The sequence below is a fragment of the Plectrocnemia conspersa genome, unplaced genomic scaffold (genome assembly GCF_051122295.1).
Source record: "Plectrocnemia conspersa isolate PC_06_02 unplaced genomic scaffold, ASM5112229v1 ptg000012l, whole genome shotgun sequence".
Classification (NCBI taxonomy): Eukaryota; Metazoa; Arthropoda; class Insecta; order Trichoptera; family Polycentropodidae; genus Plectrocnemia; species Plectrocnemia conspersa.
In genome coordinates this window covers 23342451-23366555 of record NW_028277176.1, presented here as the reverse complement: position 1 = coordinate 23366555, position 24105 = coordinate 23342451, and the positions used below count along the sequence as shown (strand labels likewise).

The 24105-nt window shown below is 29.3% G+C and overlaps 1 protein-coding gene across 4 annotated transcripts in view; it reads right to left on the bottom strand.

The window, feature by feature from the left end:
• Nucleotides 1–24105, bottom strand: part of LOC148228653 (uncharacterized) — a 278757-nt gene that overhangs the window by 194647 nt on the left and 60005 nt on the right. For all 4 annotated transcript variants that reach the window (XM_088199014.1, XM_088199016.1, XM_088199012.1 and 1 more), the window contains exon 2: nucleotides 9052–9268. Coding sequence is in view for 2 of the 4 variants with exons in the window: in XM_088199012.1 (XP_088055138.1) it covers nucleotides 9052–9200 (149 nt within the window). In the remaining 2 variants the exon portion in view is untranslated. The remainder of the gene's footprint in view (nucleotides 1–9051; nucleotides 9269–24105) is intronic.

Here is a 24105-nt window from a genome sequence, read left to right as displayed (position 1 = left end):
TAATTTTTGGAATTTCAGCAGTTAAGTGACTTTTTAATTATTTATAGCGATGGCCAATAACATAAAGATAAGAAAATAAATCCAACAAAAAAAATGATCACGATGAACTGTAGATATTGAAACGGTACATCGGGGAGAAACGTTTGTTCAGAATTAGTGCAATAGAAATTGTCAAAATATTCTATTTACAAATAGTTCTACTAAGTAGTTGTATATTTCAATATTCGAATTGAAGTCTCTGCATATTCAAATGACATCCTAAAAAATCTAAGTTGTTGTGATACTATTTCAAAGTTACATTGTCGTAAAGTAATTCATAGGAAAAACCCAAATCAGTATTTGTAACATTAACGGTTTATGAAATGTTTATATATTATATAAAATATATCAGTGTTCAAAATTGCAAAATTGTATATTGCTATTTATTTTAAATTATATGTTTATTAAGGTCATGTTGTTGTATTACTATAATTTGTAATTACGTAAGATTAAATTCCCAAAAATAAAAATTTTATTACGTTAGTATTTTATATAATATTTTATCGACAATCGTAAAACTGCGAGACGCGTCAATAGAGCTTCACTCCGCTTTGAAAAATAGAAAAAAGGCTAAATAAATTACATTCCGTACCTCCGGTCTAGACAGTCAGTTGCCTCGCTTCGTTAAACTTGGACCCTCCTGACCCCAGAAGAAACGTCACAGAGGCGATGGAAAGCCCAAATAAATGTGATGATAACCTAACCCAAGGTTTAAACTAACCGAGAGATTAACGTCGCTAACCACAACATCGTTTGGCAGCAGCTAGACACGTTCCAACCGGCGTTCGTTGACCACAAACAGTACTATCGATTTTCAATTAAACGGTATTTACATCCAAAGCCAAATCCGAGCTTTGGCTCCACGTACACACCACGTAGTTTCGCCCCTTGACGTTAACGGCCGTTAAAAAGGCTATGCGTTACGATTTTTTTTATCGGCCAATCGATAAGGAGGGTTTATGCGAGCTAGGGTTTTGTGTGTATAAAAATCCATTATTCGTCCGTGAATAAGGACTCTGGTAGCAAGGTCGACTTGGCTTTTCAGTATATCACTGTTGGTTTTAAATTATGGACGTGCATTTAAAAAAATGTATATCTATATTGCTTGTAATCGAGGATATAAGGTTCGAGAGAAAATCTCTTAAAAACACATATTTTAAACAAGATGTTCCAATAGTTGAGTTACCATTTTAAATATTATTTAACTGAAGCAATAAAAATCAATATAGAAAAATATGTAAGAGTTAAAATAACACTGATTTTTTTACTTTGCGAAATCAAATGATAAATATTAATTGTTGTCGCGATCTGTGGTTTTAAATCATTTTATTCTATATTCATTTTGTCGTATTGTTTAGGGTAGAAAATATTTAGTTTTCAACAACAGGTAAGAAATGATGGCTATTAAAATAATTTTAGGTAATCCCTATTTATTTCGATCGATGAAACAACTCCAAAATACAGAAGATATGAAAAAGGGGGTATCAAGGTATTTTTAATCAAAACTTCACACATTTAATGCTAATGGAAATAAAAAAATGACGGAGAGGAAAGATAAGGTTACATATTCAGAAGGAAATTATATTTTGAATTATTAAAATAATAAAAAAAAAACTTTAAAAGCGATTTTTAAGTTTTCATAAAAAAAACGACATTAATTTCGGGATTACCTAATATATTTACATTAATATCATAAGGCATATTATATTGATAGACAAGCAAACATCTGAGCCCTAAATTAATAAAATAAATATTTGCAAAACATGAGTGGAAAGTATATCTAGTTTAAATGTCAACTTTTTCGGCACTGATATCATTGAAGTAAATTTCAGAAAACGTGTCGACATATCACGTGTATTTTTCCCTCAATTCATGCACGAATATTGTTTACGAATTTTTAGTTCAGGTTTATTTCAATTTTATTTTACAATGTCTATATACATATGTATATTATATATATATGTGTTTGCTAGTAAATAATACACTTTTTAGATATCGACAAAAAATATTTCTGTTGAAAAGTTATATAATATGAGGATTTTTCCAACGTGTATTTTTTTAAGTGCTAAGAATAGTAAACGATAAATTATTATTAATAATTTTATAGATTTATACCAACGATCGTTAAAGTTGACTATTAATCAATATTTGAAAACAACAACTCTAAAATATTATTTCAACAACATTCAATATATTTCTAGGAGTTTCAAAGGATATGTTCCAAAAATTTAATAAATATCATCAATTACCATCTCATATTTACAATATCTTAGAAAAGCAATCAAAATCAATCCACTGTGTATTTATATTTTATGTGCAATAATAAGATTATTTGCAGAATCAAAATTAATGGCTTTGGATTGAAGAGTTACAGCGCCGGAATGAAAAAATATTTTATCCAGTTAAATTTCACGAATCGTAATCAATATTTATTTATTTTATTTTATTAATTTATTTAGCTTAATAGCTAATCTTTACATCTAACAAATTTAGTAAACATATATAAAAATATATAAAAAATACATAACAGAAAGAAAAAATATACAATAATAAAGACTTAATATTATAATATTTTATTTCTATATGTACGAAGGTGTTTTTTTATTCCATTTATAAAACCCGTTATATTTTTGCTGTTTCGGATTTCTCTTGGAAGACTATTATATAAATTAAAACCTCCGTACATAATTCCCCTAGCCGTACTCGTTTTCTTATACTTAATTATCTTTAAATTTTCTCTATTTCTAGTATTATATTTATGTACATCTTTATTTCTTATTAAATACTTATTAAAATAGTGTGGTAACATATTATTTTCTAACTTATATATAAATACTAAAACATTCATACTCAATATTTCTTGAACATTCAACCATTCTAATCTATCAATCATACTTTTACAATTAGTTAATCTATTTTTATTTAAGATTACTCTCATTGCCCTATTTTGTAATTTTTGCAACATTTGTTTATCTAATTTATTCAACATATTTAATAGTGTTGCACAATAATTAAAATGGGGCAATATTATACTATTGTAAATTAATTTTTTTGTATTTATACTTAATATATTTCTTAATCTAGATAATAAACCTATTTTTCTACTAATTTTTTTTAATATGTAATTACAATGTTCTTTAAAGTTTAATTTTGTATCAACAATTACTCCTAAATATTTTATATTATCCACTATTTCTATATTAGAGTTATTTATTACTATTTTGGTACTATCATCTAACACATTTTTATAATTAATAAACATACATTTAGTTTTATTCTCATTTAATTTAAGTACATTATTCTTTAACCATATCTCTAACACACCTAATTCATCATTCAAATTACTCACAACTTCTTCAATGTTATCACCCATGCAATAGATCAATGTGTCATCCGCAAATAGATGAACTTTACATTTTCTTACGTTATTAACTATATCATTTATATATAAAACAAACAACAATGGTCCCAATTTAGACCCTTGTGGTACTCCATAATACACTAACCTCTCTTCAGAACATACATTATTTATCTTAACTTTTTGTTTTCTTTTATATAAGTAATTATTAAACCATCTCAATATCTCAATATATATATATATATTAATTTTTACCTTAAAAAAGATAGCATATAAAAAAATAAATCACATACATATAGTCTTCTGTTGCTAATGTCTAAATGTACGGATTTCTGACTCAAAATAATATATAAAAGTAGTACGCAACTATATTAGAACAAACCTTGAAAAATTGCAAATTTTATAAATATAAAATGTATGTAAGACTCTTACTAATGTCCTCATTTCCCATAATAATAAATCAAAAATAACTAAGCGTAAAAATTTGAATATTACTCGGTTCAAATGTCAAAGTCGTAAAATTCGTCTGCCCTTTGTCTGGGCAACAATTTGCCAAAGCGATCACAATTCAGACGCAAGTCACGATCGTCAACAAAGTTTCAACATTTAGCTTTGTTAAAGTTGACAAATGGTTAAAAATCAAGCACTGTTTGTTGATGTATGTGCGTGCGTGCGTGCTTCTAATACGCTGTGTTAATTTATTGCGATAAACATTTGATAAACATTGGTTTCTTTCAAGTCAACCATTGATAACACTTTCATTTCAAGTAGTACTATATTAAATTTCTACATTTATATTTGCCAATAAAATTTGTTAAATTGTACTAATAACTATAACTTACAGCGTCAATACAACATGTTATATTTAAAAAACCAGAAGGCGATTTTCTAGTATGTATATACTATTTGTAAAACAATGACGCTTTGTTTATATTATCTAATAATTCAGATTTGCTCACAAAATAGAATTTATTATAGCGGTTTTATAGTAGGTATGATTCACTATAAATTGTAATTAATTATAAATACATGCATACGTGATCAATATTCATATTAATTACATAAATTGATGAGATAATTCGTAGATCTTGACCCACTTTTCCATTATTATCTCAACATCTCTGGTCAGTAAGAAAAACAAGAAAATCTTGATTGTTGCACAATAGAGTTGATACAAGATTTACCAGTCAGGTGAAAGTAGTTAAACGATTGCTATAAATATTCAGAATCTGAATATAAAAATATAGATAAAAAATCGAAAATCAGCACATATTCGCTCTTTGTCGTTTATATTAGTTATTTGTTTACAATATCTATATTTAATAGAATAGATGATGAATATATAAACTAAACTTTATTAATAACCGCTACATATATTTAATTTAATACTTTATATTATATATCACAGACCAAGCCTACATGCATACATTTTGTGGGGGGGGGGGTGCTTCATCTACATGTATAATTTATTTTAATTTAGAGGTCACTCTAACAATCATATAACAAACGAAAAGAGAGATTAACCCCGTCTCGAAAAATGAAAAGAGATCTCGTGACCAAATAATTGCGTTAATATTTAAAAATATTACACGGACAACCTAATAGCACATCCGTCCCAAGACAGCCGAAAAAACTACTCTTTGTTTGAAAAGGACGCGCGCTAAATAATATATTCTATCCATCGCACATTACTATTGTTATTCGACTCTTTTTTTAGCAATCGCCGGAGTAATCATATAAACAATTTCTTCTAAGGCATGAGCACATCTTGGGGGAGTGTCCAAGAAGCGATACAATTGGCTAGCAAACATTCTCATCTGCTATTTGCGAGAACTGTCTCGAATCAGCATTATAAAATATTTGGGGAAATGGTACAGTCACTGCAGCATATACGAGCCGAGCCCGCATCAAGACAAGTGACATCAGCGAATAGCCGACAATAATACAACTTGACTCGCCAGCGATGACCCTCTGACTTCCAATACCTGTCATTTTCAATTCTGATAGCAGCATTTAAGTGTCTCTTTATATGTGGTAATTTATATGTTTATAAAATAAACTGTTACTAGCTATTTCAGCGTCTATTTACATGCAGTCGCATCCTTTTAGCCTCAAATCCTAAAACCTCATAACGTAAATTTTTTTATCACAAAAAAATATCTAATATAGTTAAATATTCAACAGCTTAGTGAATTTTATACATTTTTTCTCCTCCTGAAGTATTTTTGTATTCAAATATCACAACATATTAACTACATAATTTAATAAATTCTATCTCCACATTGAGAATTTATCTAAATGTAACAGTTTTTTGAGCAACGAGAAATGCGTGTGCCACACAAAACAGAAAAAATAGTTATCTAATAATTTATATCAAGATTAGTAGATGAGATTATACGCTGGAAATATATGAGTTTTTATTTTATACTACAGAGTTTTAATAAATTGACTTACATATAAACTTATGGGCTAATATAAAACTTATAATATAATATTTTTACTTAAATTTTAAAAATCACTGAATGCTTTCATTTAATGGAATTTAATAAACCATATATCATTATAAATTATATTATATAATAAAAAAAATCAAAACCTTATAGGAACTAATGACATATTTGTTAGTGGCAAAAATTATATTGATAATATGCACTATTTCCTATTATTGTTGATCCAATGCGCAACGTGTTCTTATTGAAACTAATTTTCATTCAAAGCTATGTTTGAAACTTTGAAGAAAGTGGCTGTCCAAAAATAAGTTAATGTTTTTTAAATAAGCTTCTTCCTAATAAGTATCGTAAAAAACCAGACGTGTACGGTGAGACACATTCCCTTTCGCTTGCTCTTGTGTTAAGTGACGAGAGCGAGTGAAAAGTGGGCGTGCGGGACGCATGTAACGTACGCCTTTATCTCTCACTCACTCTCGTCACTTAACACGCGAGTGAGCGAAAGGGAATATATCTCGCCGTACGCACCTGCAAAACACACTGAACATGACTCTGAGCAATAGATATATATTTTCATTAGTTTTAAAAATGCATAGTATGTATTCCTAAATAAATCTAAATACCATCGGATTTAGTCCACTTACAAATTACACTGATAAACTATATACAAGAATGAATTTATATTTGAACAGTAATTTATTTAAATTAAATTAGAACCATCGAGACTTAATAGGTTACCTCAATGCGTCACGATATTAAAAAATGAACAATAAGTTCAATTACAATACACAAAAAAAATTAAAAACAATACATAGTAAATAAGAAAAAAAATCGTAAAATTTTTAAATTAAATTACACGAGTCAGTCCAGCTCCTCGTAGCTGACATTAAACAGATCAATGTGCAATGCCAGTTCATGTGAATCGGCTAGTGCTGACTTCCTGGATCTAACGTGCATTAGAAGAGGATGCAATTGTGATTTTCGAAAATTTCCTGAACCAAAACTGGAATTCCTCCAAAATAGTTTTATTGCCAACAACTCATTAGTTTTAAGAAATGCATAACGAGATACAAATTTCTGCGAAAACTCAACAAAACGTATCCCAACGCTCCTAAAGGCGCTGAGATTTATGAACAGATAATAACCAAATTTTCTGAACTGTTTCGATTAAGAGAGAGTATTTGGTTATTCGGGGATTCCAAATTATAGATCCCAATTTAAGAATCCTGCAAACTTAATTATCTTAGAGGACACGAATAACTGACAGATCATTAAAGTAAAATGCGTTTCTTATAAGATTTATACCATCTTAGAAGATTTATCGCAGACATCATATGATCTAAAAGTAATTTCGAGATCTTTAGTGAAAGCTTCTCAAGCCAAAATGTTTCCATTAAGAGCATATGAATAATCTAATCGAGAATATGACACAGTATCTGACACTAAAGAGCAGGCTCTTGACGGAAACTCATTTCCATAGAGAATCTAAATCATTCTGTAGATAAGAGTCCTCAATAGATTATATACATTTAAGCAATTGTAAATCGTCATTATACAGAAGAAAACTGCCGTATTAATTTAATTATTAAATAACGTAAAGATCAGGGGGTCCTGGTTAGGCTTTTTAGTGAAATACTCTTTCAGCAAACTATCTATGATCGCTCAAATAACTCGAGAATAACCGAGTTAAATCATCCGAACATTTTTTTTTATAGTAACCAATGACAAACCTTGTCGAATGCCTTATCGAAATCCGTATGTACGTATACTATTATTATTCCATAGGTACAGAAATAAATATAGCCAAGCGAAATATACGTTTCATTTAATACATTATTAATTCATATTATCAAATAATATAATCATGCGATATTAATCTGCGGTGAATGACAAAGGGTTGCATTCAAAATTTCAATTAATACATTCATTCCTTTGCTGTATATACTATATCCAACCACGTGAAATATGGCTTACCCATAATATTCGATGAATTCGCTCATAATCCAAATTTAATTAATGAAATCCGTTTCAAAAGCGCCGGATAAAAGCACTGTGTTTCGACTCGGAACAAGGTGTACCAACAATTGTTTCACACACACATTTTAGTTTCGGGTGTGTGTGCGAAATTAATTTACCCAAGTCTTAACGCGTCGCATTGTGCCAGAAGCCCGCGGTGTGCTTGGCAAAAACTTGAGTGACCCTCAAGTTTTGTACCGCAACGAGACAATCTTGGACCTTCGTCATACAGAAACTGGAGAGCAAAAAGTTGGTGTGTGGACAATCTTGTGGCAACAACTACCGATTTCGGGTTGGAGTTGTTTTATATTCAATTGTGGCAAGTTTCGGTCCGATAGGTATACAAAGATCGCCATTTGCTTGCGAGTGATTTATGCAAGTTTGCGTAATGTTTTTGCTGGTGACATTTTGTGCAAACCATGAAGTAAACTTGTGGGATTTATTAACATTTAAAAAACTTTAAAAAAAGGTCTATAGATTTTTTATGTCGACTTAAGATATAATGTTAATCTAATTACAGAACAAAAATATTAAAAATATAATTAAAATTATTGGACAGTTATTAAAGTACATTAGAAAATATTATGTTTGACAAAGTCTTTGTGCCATAAAACAGTAGTCGTTTTATATCCTCGTCTGGTACGTGCAAATCTCGTTTCAACGAAACGAAAGGCGTTATAAAGTATGTTAAATATGCGATCACGTGAAAAGGTCTGCGGTTTAAGTGCTTTTATAAATCACACCGAATATAATAGTAGAACGTCTTTTGTAAGTACATACGGTATTTCTTCACCAAGGCGCATATGATCTACTGTGAATTAGATGACACGGTCGTAAGTTTCGGTTGCAATTCAGAGGACCTACATATGTATACTGTCAGTTTTGCGTATAATTTACGCTAAGGACGTCTGACATATTGATATTGTCTATTGTGTTGTGATTTATGATTCATGTTTTGTCACTATCACGTGATATTATGGATTGTTTAGACTAGGTCACTGCATTGAAGCAATGACCCATGAAGATAATAATAATATTCTATCCTAAGTCATCGTATATATATACATAGATATTATTTTGTAGTATTGAAAAGAGCTTTATATACCTAATTATATTATAAGACTATTATTACTTTTAGTAATACGAATCGTAAAACCCGTTTATTAACTATATATTGAATGAATCACTCACTTGCAATAATAGATCCTCCCATCCCTTCCTGTATGGACGGTCCATCCCTCTTTCATGCTCTTCCTGATGGATTCAAGGGCTATTTCAGGGTCAGCTGAAGGGCCGGGGCAAGCTGTGGCCCCGGCCCCGGGCCCTTGCTGCAGCAACATGCCCTCGAATTTAACACCACTGGCTATTCAAACTCCATCATAGCCGACACAATTATACTCTCGGCAATCTGTAACAACGAGAAAAAAATAAATTATTAAATGATCAATACGATTTAAAATAGAAAGTAAAACACAAACAATTAAATTATTTATCGTGATGAAAGTACAATCGATCACTATCAAAATATTCAGTATGGCGTGAGAAATGTCAGTTAAGAGGAAGCAAAAAAAGTGCGTTAACGGAAATTTTCAATGAAAAAAGTATAGAAATTACAGTTCAACTGTAAAATTGTAGTATAAAAAAATTACTTCTATTACTTTTGGACATAGAACCACCGGTTAATGCGTAAAATATTGCTACAACATTCTGGCCATTCATCGCCCGGCGTTTATAGTAATTATTCACTATAACTGTTTTAAAATGAGTTTCCTTTTGAAATGGTACAGTATTCATTATGCACTGTACCCAAAGGTATAGTTAAAGCATTACATAGTCGTAACACAGAATGGAAAATAACTGAAAAAAATAAAAATGAATGTCGATTATATTGTTTGTTTAATTACGTCAAATTTTTATAGTTGATACAGAATATTTTTTCAAGTAATAATTTTTGTGCGGTTTTAATTTATTTTAATTATTATAACACAAAAACCGCAATGATACATATCCATTAGTAAATACTGACTTATGACGTGTTATTAAAAAAAATAATTATTGTATATACATGTGCTTATAAAAAAAATTAAATACATTTTTAATCATTCAATTTAATAACAATATGTATAATGGTAGTTAAAACTACTATCATCACTAATCAATAATCAATTAACCAGTCGTTGCATATTTTTTGAAAGGTTATAAAAAAGGTTATACCTCAATTAGAAGTATAATACAAATCGATCACCTCATATTAGGCTTAATTAATTTCATGAATGGACATCAAGGTTGATTAACTTAACTATGATTAGTAATATTATTTTATCAGTTTAGTAATAACGCAAATGCGTTGCGATTAATGCAATGCAGCAATAAAAAAGTAAAGTCATAACCACAATGTCAATCACTTTTAGACAAAAAATCCTGGAATTTCACTTAAAGAAAAGTTAGTATTTTACTTGGAAAACTAACTTGTTGGTTACTTTGTAAGATAAAAATAGTCATTCGAATGTATTTATTAGTCCAAAAAGCATATTACTTTACTTAAATAAACTACGTCGTATATATATACATATATGTATATGCTATAAAATGTCTAATAATAAGCTAAGTTTAGTTAATCAATAATAAACATGTCTATTTTTATGATTCCTTAAATACATATGCATTCAGTCGGAAAAAAACAGAAAATTTTTACATTTACTATTTATTTATTTATTGTAAATCTTCCGTTGCAACATGACAGGCGTTAGCCTAATGTGTTACAATGGGTTAAACACAATCATCAAATCCTAAGTAGTAAAACGCCAGAAATCAAAAACTACAAATCAGTGAAATATATTTTATTAATTATGAACTATTATTACAGCCTACAATTAATATGTCACTATGCACAATCTGGTTAGATTGTATTTTATTCATCACAATATTTATCTGTGAGATGTGAGAGGAATTAGTGACTAATATATATTATATATACTAATCACTAATTCCGATTTCCAAAACACGAAATTGAACAGTAGTGTTTTTAACCCAGATATGCCCACTGTCCTATGGGTAGGACACTAAAATCGTGCCACTGTTTTTTACAATTGTGACGTTTTTATTACTTTTACATGAGTCAAAACGTGAATGAACTCATTAAAAGGGTTTAGTAATAACTCCTAAACAATAAAAACCGGAATATTGTTAAGTCTAGTGTTGTTTGTCGTCTGGTGAAGCTGTGCGGTTTTTTTTTAATTTGAAAATAGCAAAATTTCTTGGGCATATCTGGGTTATGAAATATATAATTTGTCTATCTATGAATTTTAGTTTAAGAACAAAAATTTTAACAAGAGCTAACAATTTATCTACGCTATCTAAATTTGTCTACGCCATGCTGCTAGTATTCCATTCCACAATCAATTAATTCGCCGCTCCAGTTTAATTGATCGCTCCCATCGTGCAACCTGATCAAGATTGATGCGATCTCGACAGTCAGATACGAACACCTCCGAAAACAGGAAAATCGTTATTTGATTGCCTAACCCGCAGAACGGATCCATTTCAGCGATAATGAGAAGAAAACGCCTAACAGGAAAACCGCTTCCTCTTTATTTTAACATAAATCCACGCCGAGCGCTACGATTGCCTCAAATAAAAAAGCATTTCCAGAAGACAGCGCCACCGTCTGGCGGGAGAGGGAATAAAAAGATTATATTATCATAAAGAATACAGGGAAGAATGGGTTTAGGGTTTTATCTTTGAAAATCGACTTTGCGCGCAAATAAAACGCTTTGCGAATATATGCAATAAAAAACTTTATATGCATTACATTTGTGTATTATCGTTGTATTTGCTTCACCTTCATTATTGTTTTGAGTTTTTAAGGAATCGATTCGACTATTCGATCCTGTGATTCACAGCTACAGATTAGTGTCCTAGGAAGTCGCAATTGCATCCTGAGAATTTACCTCTGACAATAGCCATTTAACAAGCGTCTGAGATAATAGCTATATTTACTAATTTGTTTATATATACTTGATACATTAACAAGTCATAAAATATACTTATAATATTATAATTAATTATTAATATTATAAGAACGAATTAAATTATAAATTTTAAGCCTAATTTACAGATGTCTACATACATGTAACAATCATTTTATTTTATATTTGTGTAGAATTCATTATGTATTATTAAAATATTAGCCACTAACACAAGTTGTAAAAATGATTGTTAAGGCCAATAAAATGTGGTTACTGAGCAATGAGCGCACGGTCGGGATCGGCACCAATTTCGACCGCCTAATAAATATTTACACGTCGTTTTTTATTATTATTTTGTTCATATATATATGATACTAGCTGTCGGTACCTCACTATCGTGAGGTACCGATAGCTAGCGAGTGTGCGAATACCGGACCCTCAACTTTTTGGGTTTTAAATATAATTTTTGCTTCGTTCTGATTTTTTTAAACATTTTTTAAAATTTAATGGTTCAAATTGGACATTACTATTTAGGATTTTCAATGATAGACAAAATAGTTCAATCTATAAAAAAGTACTTTACATTTTCAATTCATTTGAAAATAGGTTTACAACTTGACTAAATATTTCCAGAAGAAAACATTTTATATTATTTATTAGATTTACAACGTTAGATTTTATCGTTATATTGAAACTTAGATATTTAATGATAAATCTAAATATTGTATATCATTTATGAATAGGTTTAAAACTTGGCTAGATAATAATAAATTAAAAATTGTACTATGAAATTTCAATACAGCGAAGCTCACGGAACCAATGAATAAATTTTGGTATACTGAAAATTCGTTATATTGAACGTAAGGAAGATGATATATTTTATTTTTAATTATCACATTACTACAACATCGAAATAACCTCTTATAAGGTTGACAGATAGTTTTTTGCCCATTTTTAAGGATACCGTATGAAACAATAAAATTTGTGAAAAAAATGTTTTATAAAAAAAGTTTGAGGGTCAGCGAAACACCTGTAATGTCGCTTTGGAACACATCTGTCACACACCACGTCAAGAACGAACTGAATTTGGAGAAATATTGTGTAAAGTTGCAACGTCATTCTTAAATTCGGATCAAAATATTTCGTTATACTGAGATCAGTCTTCGTTATAATGAAAACATTTTGTATGCAAGTTTTTCGGGGACAAATTAAAGATTCGTTATACTGGGAATTTTGTTATTTCGGTATTCGTTACAAAGAGATTTCGTTGTAATATTTTTTAAAATAGGTTTGTAACTTTACTAAATATTATTAAAACAAAAAATATCAAAATGTTTTCAACATAAAAAATAATATTAAAACGTAACATTTTGTATCATTTAAAAGTAGGTTTACAGTTTAATAAATAATAATAATAATAAATAGCATCGGTTACACATCCGCTCAAAAATATTACTGATATGAAAAAATATTTTGTTACACCTTACTAACGCTACAACACAATCGATCATATATAGTTAGTGCAATGTGAGTGATTATAAGTCATTGATTGTGTTTTAGGGTATTTTATGTGTTTGAGTGCCAGTTTTAACGCTGCATAACACAATTATATCATAAATTTAAATTTTCGTAATAAAAAAGTTTTTTGGTGACATCATAAGTTACTTTATAATTTAAAAAAAATATTTCTATGTTTTATGTGTAAATATAAGTCAGTTTTTAATTACATTTACTAATGAGAAAGAAACAATAAACTAAAGATATCAAGCACCTAATCTGTTACTTTAGACCAAAAGTGCGTTTTAAAAATATTAATAATTTTGAAACCTTTGTCTTTTTTGATTAAAAAATATTTTGATTTACATCTTTTTTAAAGTAAATGTTTTTCTGCGCAGCATTATATATTTTAATAATTAATGAGTGTAAAAAGTTTTCACTATATTTAAAATTAATAATGAACTAATGATATTTAAAATCTATAATAAATGATTAATATTTAAAATCCATAATAAAATAAAAAATATTTTTAATGTTTAAAAAAATATTTTGAATAAATATTGAAATTTTATTCTGAAACTTTTAATTTAAAAAATATTTAAATTAGTGTTATACATTTTTGTGTAGTTTAGTTTCAAAGGCGTCAGTAAGATGGATTTTTGCAATACTGTGCGCTTAGTAGTTGGTTGGTAATGAATAGTACTTATTTTGAAACTTTGCCCCTTTTTGTTTAAAATACTTTTTAAAGCAAAGTTTTAAAAATTCTCTAAAAACTAAAACTTTAAATTGCCAACGTTCGCCAAAATTTAGGTACATATTTTTTCTGTATAGAGAAGCTAATACATATCCACATTATTTATATTATATTTTAAATCTATAAACTAAAAATATATTTTAAAAAACATTTTTTTTTGTATTTGATGATTTTTATACATATTTTAATAAATTTTATACAATTTAAATCGTTAAAATAAATTTCGCTCGTTAAAATCAATTTCGCTCGTTAAAATCAATTTAGTTCGTTCTCAAGCGCGGGACTTCCCAAATTTGCTTTGACAGTTCTTCTGTCAGATCTGGCAAGAAATATGTTATAATCGCGGGATTTTTGTTACAAAGTGACAATTGAAGATGATTCAAGTGATGCAGCATTTGAAATTATAGACAAAACTATAAATTGCGGGTGTGCCAGTAAGTGTTTAGTTATAAATGAATAATATAACACGGTTATTCTAACAAAATTACTATTGACTTTCCAGGATCTAATATTAAAAGACAAACAGCGGTGATTTGGCAATTAAAGGTATACATACCGAAGTTAATTAAACATATTACAATGCTAGTAATAATAAAAAATATATGACATATTGTGACAATTTTGTAGAAGATGAAAAGATGCCAATCTACGTGTTTAATCCTCTACAGTACATCCATCAATTGTGTTCTTTGGTTGTCGTTTAAATTTAATTTATGGATTATATTAGTAGTAATAATGTGTTCAATGTTTACTCTTGATAGGAGTCTTATTGTTTTTTAATTATTTTTCAGAAGCAATGATGGAACAATTTGATGACCTATATGGCTACAACGTAGAATTGGTATATATAAACAAAGAGTTAATCTTCTCATGTTGAAGTCACTGTCAGCAAGTATTATCTTTTTATAAAGAACATACTACATAAGTTTGATGTAACTGAATATCTTAAATTTGGCTATTCAGAAAGAGGAATGATGGCACAGAACAAAAATTGTATATATTTTGCCACATCGGAATTAAAAATAACCCACTCTTAGATATTTTGGCTATCGATTATTCCAGGTATGCAATCACATATTTATAATCATTGTAAAATGTCGTTTATTAGATAACATCCAAGAAACTACACATTTATAAGCTGTCCGACAGCGCCGATTTGATCGACATTAACTTTCAATCCTCACATACTAAGGATATATTACACGTTCATGTTTAAAACATAACTGGTTAATTTAAAATTCTTAAAATCTAACGTATATGTGTATAAAATCGGAAAGCAATGATAATGTTTATGTGATATTATTATAAAAACTCACTTTTCGGCCTCGGAGCCCGGCGACGGGATTTCAAAATTTGAAGATTTCATTACAAAGATTGTTTTATGATTGTTTATCTAATTTAATCAATGTATTCTTCTTATCCTAAACACATTATGTATATATTTAATTTTCATAGTTATATAACACACCTAGTTAATTTGCAATCCGATTATTTATAAAAGCAAAAACTCACTTTTAGGCCTCGGAGCCCGTCGCCGGGAATTCAAAATTTGAAAATTTCATTACGAAGATTATTTTATGATTGTTTATCTAGTTTAATCAATGTATTCTTCTAATCCTCAACACATTATGTATATATTTAATTTTTATTCAGTCAAATGACGAATTAATGAAAATTATTGTCGCGTAGCAAAATTTTATTATTAAATAATAATTATTTAAAAGTGTTGTCACGGTACTATCTATTTGAATTTGAATGCTTATTTTTCATTGGTCGACGCTATTTGAATATTTGAATGCTTATTTTTGATTGGTCGAAACAACAGAACGCATTGCCGGCGGCTCGAAAATCAGTCGGAGCAAATTCAATTTTTATTTTTATTATTATTTATTATTTTAATTAAATATATTTCCTTTGTTTACGTGTATTGTTACACACCGTTCATACAAAGCGATACGATTTACAGAGTAGATAATTGAACGGGGAATGTTTCATTTTAAGTTATGCGCGTCCGGAAGCGGAAGCGGCTTAGAACAATTATATATAAGATATTTTATGTGCTGAAGCTAAAACTTAAGCTCGATTTAAATTAATCATTTCGATAATAATTCGTGAGATTAGAAAAATATAAGGAAACATAATATGTGATCGTGATTATTAAAAATAAAATAAAAATCAATAATTCTGATTTCTGCAAAATGCATCGTAAGGCCACAACATTCCCGTTTCACAATTCGACTTCAAAGATAAAGGCTTATACATACTTCATTGTTATAGAATTAATAGTAGTAAAATATAGAATTAAATTTTAAAAGGTAATAAAAATTATTATATAAAAAACTTTCTATTGAATTTAATGCTGTTTATAAATTCGTAATAACTTAAAATTGAAATTTGTAACATTATTATATATTTTTTTAAATAGCAAATATATAAAGCGTCCTATAATTCATACTATTTTTATGCCCACCGTTGATTATGTAACGGATGCGATACTAGATGCTATATAAATGGCTAGTTACATACAGAAACTATATTTAATTTTTTCATTGGAACCTAACGTAAGGCGTAAGCCCAATACGTTACAACTGGATAAATCTGTACAAGAAATGTAACCGCAGAATGAGATTTATTTTTTACTCATGCAAAATTACGTAAATAAAAAATCAATCAGACATAATGAATACCTACAATTAAATAGATTTTAAAACCACCAGACCGAAAGTCTGAATCAGTGACATCTATATACAATTAATTATACATTATTATTATTTATATTCAATAGATGATTCGCAATCTTATAATTAAAAATTCGAGTTTGCTGCCGTGGCTCGATCCCGCGCCCTCCGGGATACCAAACAAGACCGTACATATAAAGACAATGCTATTCCGACCTTTTAATGCACTGTTAATGAAAGGAAAAACAAAATCAAACTCTTTATATTAAAATGTACCAATATTTCAAGTTCATTGTAACATTACAATAAAACTAGCCATGAATAATAAATACAAATAAATAGACAACATATCTAATAAAGCATCAAAACTACTTGGATTTGTGATGCAAAATCTTTAATAATGTATTGGCAGCTATTGCTTAGTATAACGTATTCATACGGTTGCATATTATAAAATTAAATCCTAATACGATAAAATATTTATAAATAATAAAAATAAATATTTTATGAAATATTAATAATAACCAAAAAATATTATTTTAGAAGCACTAAGGTTAATGAATATATGAAACCAAACATAAATTTTTGCCCCGGAACACGCTCGTGCGTTTCAATCTCATACACTGTTTTAATCAAGATTGAACAACTCTAAGTTTTTATTATAGTGCATTAAACTTTTAAGTTATGTTAATATATTTACGATATGTATTATAATGCTATGAAAAAATAAAAGCTCTGTGAAAGCTTATTTGAAATATTTACTATTAAGCTAAAACTATTTTTTTCTATAACAGAATAAATTAATAAAGTTCGTATTAAATATATTTAAAAGTTAATTAAAGAAATACTAAGATATTCCAAAAATAATTAGTTCTGTTCTTAATATAAATATAAAGGGGCAAATTGTAGATAGTCATATATTTTTAGAACAAATTAAGTGTTTCAACCAAGTGACCTTTTTAATAATGACCTATATATTTACTGATACTTAAACCCTCCAAAACGATAGAAGTACGTTGACAATAGTCCGTCAATTACTGCGGATACTTCATCACGCTCCATTTATCGCAAATTATTGTAATTTGTGACAGGCCAAAGAATGGCAAGTAAAAGTGAAGCGTTCTAGGTCGTTCCCACGACGAATAATGATGATATACGCGATTCTCATCTTGCTCAATTGTTGATTATATTATAATTTATGTAATAACATTACACAGTAAAATATATATTATAATTATAAAATAAAGACGGTTGATTAAATGTGTCATTCATAGAATTGTTTATATAGAATAGGTTTAAACGAGGTGAACGAAGGGAATTCTAGTTTGACAAGCGGATGAGGGTTTAGGTCTAATGAATAATAATCTAATAATCCCAAGGTTTAATGAATAATATAAGCAAATATATAATATTATCCGATATGCATAACAATAACGAAATAAGTATAGTTACGCATGGGCATTGAAAGCTTTAAAAGAGTAGGCTTAGTAAGCTGTGAACGCAACGTCGTTTATATTAATATAAAAAATATTATCAAATTAATTTAAAGCTGAAGACGTGGTTTTAAATAAATTTAATATCAACGATATATTTTAATAAATTTAAATAAATCATGAATAATATCATATGATATCTTAGTAGCAAAATAATTAAACCGTATAGCAGTGAACGTCACAGCTTCCACTTTTTATACAAAACATACGCACGCCGAACTAATACATTTGTACTATAAGAGTTATTATGATATTATGTATATATTTTTATTATTTATTTTGTGCGAAATGCAAAAGTTAGCATTTCATCCTGGATTGCAAACGGAGACACCGATTTTTTAAGCAACAGGAATCAATTTCAATTAGGAATAATTTAAGTGAATCTCATATGCTTAAACTATCAAATATCCTTTCGAACAGAATTTTTAAATGCCAAGTATCATACCGAATGGAATTAGATTTAGTGAAACTACATTTTTTAAATAATATATCATACGTGTAACATTGTTATCAACCTCTGCATAGACGACTTTCCTGCGGACTCAGCTCTAATGTATGTGTGTAAAAATTGGAAGCCATGGAGTACACTGCCGTATCGTTAATAGTCTGTCTAGAGATTTCATAGGGTAAAAAAAACTTTTACTCAAGAAAATGTATCCTATATAAGTTCACCCATACAAATTAATTTAAAGCTAAATTTCCCGAGCACTAATTAAACAGACACTGTTATGCTTACACCGCCTAGCACATCATTAAGTTTTGGACTGAATCCAACAGCCCCCATATCGCAATAATAATAAACAGTAGTATCATCACTCATCTGGCAATTGTTGCAATCTCGGCACGGCAATGTCCTTGCGGAGCACCTATATGTGCAATAAAATTTTAACTTCATTCAGAAGCCGTCGGACTTGGTAATGAAAGGAACGTGCGTTGGCGTCGCAAAACCTTCCGAGCTCGAAGAGTCAGAACCCAGACCTTGGCACGGCATTAAACACTTAATGGTTACTATGAATGTTGCATACATACTATGTATATCCTTAGAGTTAATGGCAAAATTGGCATACTGCCGTTAGAATATGCAAATGTACGTGTACTTGGTTAAGTTTGGTATGTACGTATGTATTTGCTTATTGATCTACCATCAGTACTTTAAAGCTGGTCATATATCACGTGCTTTGTGTGAATTTGTCACGTGCTGCGTGTACAACGTGTATATAGTGATCTAATGTACGTGAAATGGCTTTACCTGGTGTAAAATAAGCAGAATCTGCTTCAGTGTCAATTGTATAATTACAATGTACGACAAGATGTTTGCTGCAAATATAAGATAATACGATGTACTTGAATACATTTTATATCGTTTTAAAATAAGTCAATATTTCTAGACTTAGTATTAATTATATTCCCAACACTTTATATATCGTCAGTACACTGAAAATTTGTCGGTTTAGTTTCTCTTTCCTCGTATTATCAACGGGTCAGATTCTATTAGATCTACAATAGAATTGATGTGAAAGGCATCAGGTCAACCAGAAAAAGTTATTGATACCTAATAAACATTTATTTCATGTTCAACGGAACGGCAACGCGAAAATAGCAAATCTCGGCTTTTCGGTTTGCGGATGAACAGCCACTGTCAGCGCTGGACCGATTTTTCTGCTCCAACTGCCATTCGCCGGGATCCAATTGCTCATTCCGTCGAACTAATTAATCTCGCTGGATTCTGATTATATCTCCGCCTTATTGAATTAGACGGAGAGTGCGTCGCAAAAGTTTCGACAGAGCAAACAGGTCTTCAATAGTTGGCTTTCGACTCATCCATTCCTTTGACCCGATTACATTACGTATACTAAACAATTAGATTAGTGGAGAGGCGGGTTTTCGGGGTAAGTCTGGGATCCGTTCGCGGAACAATAAGGACGCGATTAATAATTGAACGGGATTGTCGAACGTTGCAAATTGAAACAAAGTGGATGTGAGGAGAGCACACGTTCGCTCTCTGAGAGCGAAAGAGGGATCCTTCAATCAGTGCCCGATTGTGTCGGTAATGGAGAAGTGAGAGACTGAGTGTGTGCGTCTTCTATATCTTTCAATTTGCTCGCACGTCCATCAAGGATGCCCAGAGAAAACGTCTGGTTAGGGGGAAATAAAGGTACTCTAATCCCTCTCGAATAATAGGTATTTGTTTTTATTCTTAAGGGATTTATTCAAGCAAAAGTGTGGGTGATAATCCACCTGTTACTTAACAGCGATATAATTTTAATATTATAATTTATTGACTGTATAAAATATAAATAATTTAAGCCAGTGTTTTTTTAACCTTAAACTCCGATTAAAATGGTAATACAAAATACATTACTAATATTAATATATTTCACAATTTAGTTTCTGTTATACATAGTTCGAGTTTAGTACCCTGACTCTTACATATATGTTTTCGTAAAGGGCGATGGTACTTTCATTGCTTCGTTCACTAATGTTGGCTTTTCGCTTTTTAATGTCAACCAAAAAGCACTCGGTGCTTTTGATAAAACCGTAGCGAAGTGTCTGGTTACTTTATGTTGTATTTCAATGAGTTGCTCTTGTATGATATTTATATTGACAAATCTGCATAAATTAATTTTACTACACAAAACCATAATAGACAATACCTTATTCGGAAATGCATTAAAAAAATTGTATAAGTTTGATTGAATTCAGGAAAAAATTAATCAATATTTTCAGCTAATTTAATACTTTTATGATTTCCCTTTGATGCAGATGTACTTAAGTTAATAATTTTCAGTACTATGGAAAAGATTTTAAATCGAAAATTTTATTACCAAAGAATGATTTTTTTTTTTAAAAAATAATTTTCAATACACAATGCTAATTTCTATATCACCCTTACGCAAGATAGACTTAATATATAAAATACATATATTGTTATTGTTGAAAATATTTCGAACCGGCCCATCGTATAAGCTGTGCTTACATCGATGCTGGTATTTTTCATATGATAGTATTACATATGAGCAGGGCCGCCGAGAGCGAACCCGGAACCTGGGAAAAATGATTCCGGCCCTCATGACAAAAATGAGATTTTATATGTTTCTTAATATCGTAATACAATATCTTGAATAAATATTAATAGATACGAGTTAACCCTTTCTATGTTATTAGTAAATATAAAATTAGCCACCATTGCAACATATTTTCTGAAATTATATTTTATGCAAAATATTTTAATAATGTTTATTTCATTTCGCATATGCTCGAGTATGAAATTTTACATTGTATACCTTGTAACCAAACTAAAATAATACAATTGTTTGTTTTTTAACAATAACAATATAAAACTAGATTGTGCTTTAAAATATTGCTAGCGAATGTATTTTTTGTATCTGTACAAAAGACGAGAATGCGATCAACGTGCCTTTTAACTTTAAAATATTGGAATTTACACTTGTCGCTCATGAAGAGATTATGATTTTTGTTTTGATGAATCATAATCGCAGCTGTTGCAAAATTTGCTCTAGCAATGATCATAAATAAATATCATCTAGTAGGCAATCCCAATTAATTATTGATTTTGTTATAGTTATATATTATATAATAAATCAATACCATAGTAATTTTTGAAATTTATTGTTTTACAATAAAAACAATAGTTGCATAAATTAAAGTAATTTAACATCCCAGTTTTAAATCACAAATAGTCAGATTATTTTAGCTAGTTTCGAATAAAATGAATTATAAATATATTCAAGAATAGACGATCACTCAAGCGAAGACTATAAAAAGGGCTCTGAAATTAGAACCAATTTCTTTTCACCCAAATGTATCAGAATAATTCAATCTGCTAAAGCTAGAACTCCTTACAAATTAACATAAATGTCTCACGGTAAATTTATCGATTTGAGGCAACTTACGAAACAGCTTAGACCCAAATTCGCCAACACAAAGGACAAAATTGTAACTGGTGACAAAGTTTTTAAAGCACTCAAGAATAAATCTTGTGTAATTTGTACGTTAAAATATTGTATTGACCAGAGGATAAATATTGTCAGGATCAAGGAAATAATATGCATGCGGAATATCCGATGATATTTTAATATGACTTAAAAACAAAGAACACAAATTAAATTAAAGCACGATTTATTAAACTCAAAGTATCTTTTCGCTCTCTAAAAAAATAATAGTAATTGAAACATTATTTTTATCGTTCTTAATCTAAAATAACATTTTCTATAAATACAAATTCACAAATAAAATTTACAAAGTTACTTATGATTATCTAATCTTCTTTAAACTTTTTTGGTCAAAATAAAAAATATACAATGTTAAAAATCAATTTTTTACAATTTCTACACAAGAATTCTAAGTCAACGGTTTTCAGTGTCTCAAAAAGTTATTACATTCATAAAAAATACAGCACATCGTTACACATAAATGTATGTTCTACATATGTACAAATATCACTGCGTCGCTATTACGCATAACTCTCTGTAAGAATACGTGTGCCAGAATTTTATTACATTTTCCTGGAAAATGTAAGCTTCCATGTCCATGTCGATGATGGTTCCAAATGGTATGTTTTATGTCACCCACGCGCTACATCGTATTATTACACCACAGTGTATAAAGCAAGGAATGCGGCACACGGTCGTTGCAAGGGACACACTAAAGTGTGAATCCGCCTTTATTATTCGCCTGTCAGTTTTACTGGTTTGGGTAGTGAGTAATGCAATTCGTCCTACCTAACCACCCACTTTTATTGGAATTTCACAGGAAAAACTTTTTGGGTTCATTGAAAATTTTCGATTTTCAGCTATGTATATGCAGATATTTTACTTCTCTGGGGGATGACAATTCAATATGAATGTCTCGAGAGTTTCAAAATAAAAACGTCAAATTATGAACTTCATGGATAGTAAAATTTGAAAAGACTCCTGCAATGAACAGAGAGAGAGTTTTAATAAAAATAATAAATCGTAAATTACAGTGGTCCTAAATCAGTCAGTCAGTCTTCCCAAATGGATTATATGGAGAAGTTTGAGTTGCCACTCGATTATAAGTTTGTTGTTATATGAGTACTATAATACATATACAAAATAATGAAACATCAAAGAAAATTAAATTCAGTTGTGATTACTTAAAGCAAATTTTATGCGTTTTTTTTTTTAGCAAAGACAAAGAAATTTCTAAATATATGTATCTATAGTTGTGTTGGAACAATCAAAGAATTCAAACAAGTGTCATATAAATATGTTTATGTTACAGTAAATGTGTATTTTTTAGTGAAATTATAAATATAATTTTAATAACTAGTCCAATTTTAATGTATCAAATGATTGTTTTATAATTTCACTAGTCAATATCAGGGAAACTGTATTTATTCACTGAATGGATGATATGGTACACGTGTGTATGAGATATTTTGACATTAACAGGTGATTTGTCGCCCGTTTTAAAACTGTTTTAAAAATATAAGTAAACTGATAAGCACAATTGAAATTATATGCTGATCTAAACTTTTTTTGAAGCTCAGTTTGGCAGTTGTGAAACGTTCATTTGCTGTTCAAACCGAAACCTAACCTTAACTAAACATGATCTAATGAAAGGTCTAAAACTAAAGTTTGTTTTAGTGCTTTTATTATATCACATAACGTTTCATAACTGTCAAATTGAGTTTTATAAGCATATAATTTCTCTAGATATATATTTCTACTAGCGAAAATATAATTTAACTCAAAAAAATGTTATTAAGCTCAATTTGACTGTATTACTATGGACTTATAATATAAGAGGGCTGATCGAAGTACATTTAAACCGAATTTTGCTCAATAAGAGAGCGTAAAAATAATTATCAC